At 37.3% G+C, this 7,470-nt stretch overlaps 1 protein-coding gene across 1 annotated transcript; it reads left to right on the top strand.

Annotated features, from left to right (window-relative positions):
• The first annotated feature begins 313 nt into the window (after window positions 1-313).
• LOC107807695 (transcription factor TCP4) lies at window positions 314-3,206 on the top strand. The gene is made up of 2 exons (XM_016632132.2): window positions 314-2,770; window positions 2,868-3,206. Exon 1 carries the CDS (start codon window positions 1,469-1,471, stop codon window positions 2,729-2,731), a length of 1,263 nt encoding a protein of 420 aa, XP_016487618.1. The 5' UTR covers window positions 314-1,468; the 3' UTR covers window positions 2,732-2,770; window positions 2,868-3,206.
• Window positions 3,207-7,470: the final 4,264 nt, after the last annotated feature.

Below are 7,470 nucleotides of genomic sequence, written 5' to 3'. Positions count from 1 at the left end.
TGGATAAGTAATTTATTGGTCATTGGTGGAAGGCAACTAGACACAAGGACATGCAGTGTAATTACATAGTCCAAAAATGAAAGCAGATAAAAAAAAAATTGGTGTTGTTTCTTTTAAGTGAAGCAATAAAGAAGGAGAGAGAGGAGAAAAAAAAGGTGTGATCTAGAGAAAACAGAAAAAAAAGCTGTAAGGTGTCACTTTCAGTATAGAAAAAGAAGTTCAGTGGTCAATTTGAGCTAAATAACCAAATGGTTGTAACTTGTAACTAATTAGTTACTCTATAAAAACTAAAGGGAAAAGTCTCGGGACAACAATACCAAGTGGGACACCAAAGACTTAGGAGATAAAAAAAGACAATTCGGTGTACTAAGTTTTATGAAAACTTATGAGAAGGCCGGACTACAATGATCAATTATATGCGATCCTACTTATAAAAAGTTATTTTTATGATATGAACCGCAATCTCCCAGTTACACGACAACAACTTATACATTTCCTCTCCAAAGATATAGGAGAAATGAAAAGAATTTTAGGGGTTAAAAATTGAACTAAGCTAGTTGTGGCCGAATGGCAAAAGGTAAAAGAGTTTTTGGATCGGTGATATCTGCTTTTTGGGCAGTACAAAAAAGTAAAAATAGCACAAGGGTAGCAGCAGAAGTTGCAGTACAGTAGGGAGAGAGAAGTGATGATGAGATTACAAAGACCTTTAATCTTTGTTACTGCCAAACACTGCAACCCATAGCAGTGGCATCAAAGGGGCTGTAATAAGGGGATCCTCCGCTCCTCTTAATTACTCTGCTATTGCCCTTCTTCTCTATCTATCACCCTTTCCTTAGGAGTAGTAGCAGCAATTTTAGTACTAACAAAATCACCACTTCTCTTTATTTTGGCCTGTGCATATAGTATTACAGAAATATACATAAGAGAGTTGCAGTCAAACATAGAAAGCTGTGAGAAAAATGGGTTAGGCTAATGTAGTGATGACATAAATATAGGGCCCTTATTGTTATTTGTTGATGGAATTAGGAAAGTTGGATGGCAGAGCCTTTTGGGAGCAGAAGCAGAAGCAGAAGTATCAGATTTCAGAGTGGTGCCAGATACAGAACATCAAAGAAGACGAGAGTTGTGAGGAAACAACGCAGTAAATTAAAGTATAATCAATCAAAAGCTGGAACAAGAAAAGCACAACAAGGGTCTGAGTCTGGATCCTCAAAGGAATCACCATTATCATCCCAACCAAAACCAAAACCAAGATTCATCTTTAAGACATGGAGTAGAAGAGGGAAAACTAGAAGAAGAAAGCCAAGACCCTTTAGAAAAAGAACCCCAATTTTACCTCTATCCTCAACAACAAGCATTTTTCCCACACCATCATCAGCTGCTGCCACCACAACCCCAGCCTCCCAAGAAACGTTCATACTTCCCTTCATTGGAGCAAAACGTCGAACATGCAACAGTGGGAGAAAAAATGGGAGACAGTCAACACCAAAATCACCGAACCACATCAAGATTGGGCTTAAGGAGCACTGTAGGCGAGATAGTAGAAGTTCAAGGTGGTCACATTGTAAGGTCTACAGGGCGCAAAGACCGCCACAGCAAGGTTTGCACAGCCAAAGGCCCAAGGGACCGCCGTGTACGCCTCTCTGCTCATACTGCTATTCAGTTCTACGATGTCCAAGACCGCCTTGGCTATGACCGTCCTAGTAAAGCTGTGGATTGGCTCATCAAAAAGGCTAAACCCGCCATTGATGAACTAGCTGAGTTACCCGCCTGGAAACCCACACTTGGTTCTGTTTCTGTATCTGCATCTGCTGCAAACACTAGTAATCTTGAACAAGACCAATCTCAAGATGAGAACTTTACATTCCACCAAGAAAATGCTACTACTAGTTTGTTTGATAATGCTGCTGGCCCTTCTAATAAAAGGGCAATGGCAACTCTGCGGAATGAAACCAATACTAGTGGTAGCTTTCTGCCTCCATCTTTAGAATCTGATGCTATTGCTGATACTATTAAGTCCTTTTTCCCAATGGGTTCTTCTACAGCAACAAACTCTTCACCTATGCAGTTTCAGAGCTTCCACCAAGAGACTAACAATATGTTGTCAAGAACCAGTAGCCAGAACCAAGATTTGAGGCTCTCTTTACAATTTCAAGATCCTATTTTGCTGCACCACCAAAACCAGCAAGCTCAACACCAGCACCAACACCAACACCAAACCAACAATCACAGGGAAGAGCTTCAAGCACAAGTAGGCCACTTTACCCCACTTGGGTTTGACAGCTCAGCCTGCTGGTCGTCTATGCATCAGCAGCAGCAACCAGTTGGGAGGGTGCAAAGACTTGCTTCTTGGAATGATAATAGAGACACTACTGCCCAAGGTGGTGGGTACTTGTTCAATTCACAACCAGGGCAGCCGCCGCTGCTGCAGCAGCTATTTGGCGGCCAAAATCAGTTTTATACACAGAGGGGACCCCTTCAGTCCAGTAACACACCTTCGGTTCGAGCATGGATTGACCCAACATCATCCGCCATTGCAATTGCCTCAGCTGATCAAGCAGTATTACCCATGTATCATCATCCATCCACAATTCCTCCTGGTTATGGATTTGCCTCTGAAATAGGCGGATTCTCTGGGTTTCGTATTCCTGCTCGAATCCAAGGTGAAGAAGAGGAGCACGATGGTATATCCGATAAGCCATCCTCTGCTTCCTCTGATTCTCGCCATTGAGTTTGGCTCCAGCAAAATTCTTTCTTTATCCACTGACAGGTAATCACTTCACCAGTTGGTCAACTCTTAAATCTTGTTTGTGATTCCATTTCATTCTTGAAATGTTGTTCACTGTTGCATTGAGCTCAATTTGCAGGAATTTTCTCCACTTGAATGAAATTGGAAACATACAGAAGTCATGCTGTAAGAGAGCCTGGAGCTGAGAGAGTTCATTATCGAGTCTGATTCAATGGCAAATGCACCGTGTCGAAATGAATCCTGATCATATTTTCAGGTGGTTCTTCGATTTGGTCTAATATTATTAGTTATTAAAATGTTCTTGCTTTCCGTTGTTGTGTAATAGAGCTTTTCAAGCTCAACTGCTACTCTAGGAGTGATATGTGTTTAAACTTTTCATGTTGCTGCTGTTTGCTTTTATTTCATGAATTAAAGACTTTCAAGCTAGAATTGGTAATGTTCTATTAACTATTTTCAAGTCTTGGATTCCAATTGTAGAATTATTTGCTCTTAGTAATAAGGCATTCTTGAATGTGATTGAGTTCCTAGATAACCTGATTGCTGTGTACATTGATTTGGGTTGATATTGTTGCCTTTCCAATTTTAAAATGTGAATGGTAGGGAAAAAATGAGATTGTTTTCCCTGTTTACAGAAAAGGGTCAATTTTTCATATAGGTGAAAGAGATCTTTGTTTTGTTTGATAATTGCTTTACCACTTTCTGATAAAAACAGTTCATGTTTCAACCAACTTCTCAAACCCTCAAAAGGAATTGAAAGAAATACTTATATGGTCTTTTTAACATCCCTATCACTGCTAGGATTTTTGGGAGCATATTAAAAGTTGAGTCATTTTCTATGAACAGTTGAAGTAATTAAGGTGGGTTTGAGAGTGGTAATCTGAATGCTACCTTCAGCTTTAAACTTCCTTTTAGTGACTCCCATCACCTATATTAGCTGTCTTAGCTTTTATGGTATAGATCATGAGATTGCAAGACTAATAAGTCTTGAAATCTTCACCTACCTAATTTCCTAACATTGAAGGGTTTGGCAGCCATTTAAGTCTTTTTTTTTTTTTGTTGTGTGTGTGGGATCTTGTTCTTTTACCATCTAAAGGCAAGAGTTTCCTTGATTGGATTACTTTTTTGTGAAACCAAGTTACACTCTTGTTGAATGAAAGGAAATGAAAAGAGAAAGAAGTTGAATGTCAATTCTTTGCTGTCCATTAGAGTATATTCATGTTTATGGTAACAAAGGGTTGATCAGAGTCAATAGTCATAGCCCCATAGAGCCTAAGTCATAAGGGTAGTTTAGCACACACAAAGGAGAAGTTGCATAGGAATGTAAACTTGTCAAAGGACAGCTAGATGAATGTAGGAAGGTAGAAAAAGGTTGTGCTAGATGAATGTAGGAAGGTAGAACTAAGTTGGGCTAGTTTAGGCTTCATAAATATGAGAAATTGAACAGAACCAATCAATTGATACGTAAGATGAAGCAGAAACTGAATAATGGAAAGAACTAGACACATACAACAAAGGTGTAAATCTCAGTACACCTCTTAAAAGTCTCTGTCTAGTGGGATTTTCTCCCTTGTTTTATTATTATCTCCTTTTGGGGTTTACCGTTTACTCCATTGGGAAAATTTTAGTTAGACACATGATGGTTCTATCAAGACGTTGACAATTGCTTCATATTTGTTGTCACTTCTTTATAGTAATTGATTATACTATCAAGCGGGAGGATAAGTGGACTTTTATTTATGGATACTATGATAGTATTATGAGAAGGGAAGTCTTAGAGCAACAATCAAGTTGTCTCGTGTGACTTATAGGTATAGGTCACTGGTTCTGGTTGGAATCATCCATTGATGCTTGCATTAGGATAGGTTGCCTACATCATGGCCCTTCCCTGAACTCTACATGAATGCGGAATGCGTTGTGCACCGGAAATTACTATAGTTGGGGATTGTCTAGTGTTTTAGGAGTTTTCTTTAATGTGATTAGGAGTTAATAGTGTTTAAATAATGGCTTTTATGGTATCATGAGTTGGAGCTTGCTGTGTTTTTGTTTCTTTATTGAAAGTTTTGTATTCAGTGTTATAACTTCACTCATGTGGGATGACCGCCATTGGATTTATAGGTTGAAGGAAATAAAAATGAAATCTTGTGACAGGACATGAATAACATTCTGCAAAGTTGCCATCACCTATATAATCATTGTCAACTTTTTCCTTTTCCCTCTGCATTTTCTACCTTCTATCATAATCACTAGATTTAGAGGCAAAATATAATGTCAGTATAGAGCAGTATCAGTATGCAAAAGTGTACTTGGTCCAAAATATATTAGTCCAGTAAGGACCTTTTTAAAATAAATCCACAAAAACTTGAAAAACCCTCCTTAATTTGAGATGTCATATCCTATGCTGGCTAGCCTTCTAAAAGAGATGGTCAGAGGCGGAGCTAGGGGTGTGCATTTGAATCAGTTTATCGATTTCGATATCGAAATTTTTCTTATCGAGTTATCGATTTCGATTTTGTCCTCTTCAGTTATCGGTTTATCGATAAACCGATAAGATATACTAAAAAGACAATTTTTTTGTTTTCCCTTTCCTTTATCCTATGTCCCTAACCCTGTTATTTCCTCTACCACATTTAAAGAATGTCATATTTAAAAATCAAGGGAATGAAGTTCAAATTAATGAAAAACAGAATTAGCCGTGATGATGTATTTTTTTTATACCGTTGGGAATGTTGGTGGCATACATTTAATTCCTTACTTTAGTTTTGTTGCATGTGCTTGTTGACACAATTTTTATGTTATAAACGATGTTCATCTTATTTTAGCTTCTTTTTGTCCATATTAGATAGGCGTGTTTATAATGATATATTTTTCGTGGAATCCCGCAAATTTTCTTATTTGTGTAATTGATAACCGAATCGATAAGCCCCCAAAATCGATTAATCGAAATCGAAAAAATCGAAACTTTATTGAAACGATAACAATAAGCATATGTACAAATCGATAATCGATAAGTAATTATTGATAAGGGTCAAAATCGAATGCACACCCCTAGGCGGAGCTAACGTTTTACGGGTTCGATCGAACCTAGTAACTTTGGTCCAAACTATATATTTAATTTAAAAAATTCATTGAATATGTATAAATTATTAATTTAGAACCCAGTAATTTAAACGGACTATAATCCCGAACCAATAAGCTTCAAATCCTGACTCCATCTTTGGAGACGGTATAATAGTATTTACCAAATAAGCTCTGAACGCAGCTTGAATTTGGTTGGCAGTAACATCCTCAATCAGCTTAGTTGAGTTTTTACAACGATCCATTCAATTCTTTGTTGCTAGGAAAGTTCCCCTTTGCTTCATCTAATACGCTGCCAGCCGACTGCCACAATCAAAGAGCTTTGAATTCACATCCTTTTTTCTTGTTTATCATTAAGAGTATTTATTAATTAAGAAAACTAAAAAGGTAAAGGGATCAACCTCTATAGTCAAGAATTGTCTTAAACGAAAATCTTGGAATAAATGTAATGGGCAATCCCTTTCTTTTCTTGAATTCTAAAAAATTCTCCGCCTGTTCTCACCTTGGCATCTATTTTAGAACAATCCTTTTTGAAGAACGACAAAGATTCCTTGTAAACTAAAGCTCAGGCACGCTCGATAGCAAGAAGCTAGTAACTTCTTTCGGGTCATTAACTAGAATTTGCATGAGGTATCACAGTGGGGACTGTCATCTGTCCGGTTCTTGGGTCCGATTGGGCCTCTTTGAAATTGCATTCTTTCCTCTCCATGCTTCAGTTGTCGAGTAAAATTTGATATAGTTTTAAAGTTTTAAGCTGGAGCCTCACATAACGGAATCAATGTTTTGTTTCCAAATCAGCTTCGAAGAATGACCGGGAATCTTTTTCCTAAAAAGAAGAGTTTTCGTTTGAAAAATATAGTTCTCAATTGGCTTGCGCCATCGTGTTGAATGACCAAAGTTTCTTGGATACTATTTCAAATTGCTCTATCACCTGTGCTACATATTTGAGAATGAATTGAAACTATGAAGTTATCGATTACATCCATAAAAGGGATTTGATTCGGGGAAGGGGTTGTTATAATTTAGTCCATGCAGTGCATTTTCTGCTTTGCTACAAGAAGACAAAATGATTCAAGAGGCTAGAACGACTTCGAATTCCAAGCATTAGATCTTCTATACTTTCTTGTTAACGATTTGAACTAGAACACTTAATTTCTTTGATGGCATATTCCAGGATATAAGCATTGGATGAACCACTAGAGAATATATTACCTAATCAGGCTACTCAACGTTCATGATTTCTAAATAGTGAAAATATTCATCAGAACATAATGTAGTGTGTCAAACCTGAGGAGAAGGAATAAGGGATCTTCTGATTCGTTTTAATTGATGTTAGCATCAAAATTGACAAGGAACTACGCAATTTTCCTTTCTCTTTTCTTTTGAAAAAATATGGTGGATGAATAGAAAACAGAAAAAAGAAAAAAGATTGAGAATGAGTTTATCTTTTTCACTAAAAACTTACATCAGATTAGGACTACAGACAAGTTAAAGGATTGAGAGTCCTGTTAAGATTTTTTTTCTGGAAAATTCAGCAGTGAATGTATAAAGAGGTTTCCTTATTTTGTGTTGATGTAGGTAATTGGTGTTCGATCAATTCCATGAAAATCATCTTTGCACCCTTATAGAAAATACACTCAAAAAGG

Source organism: Nicotiana tabacum, chromosome 10 (assembly GCF_000715075.1).
Source record: "Nicotiana tabacum cultivar K326 chromosome 10, ASM71507v2, whole genome shotgun sequence".
NCBI lineage: Eukaryota > Viridiplantae > Streptophyta > Magnoliopsida > Solanales > Solanaceae > Nicotiana > Nicotiana tabacum.
The sequence above is the reverse complement of the archived record's forward strand: the minus strand, read 5'-3'. Positions and strand labels throughout refer to the sequence as shown.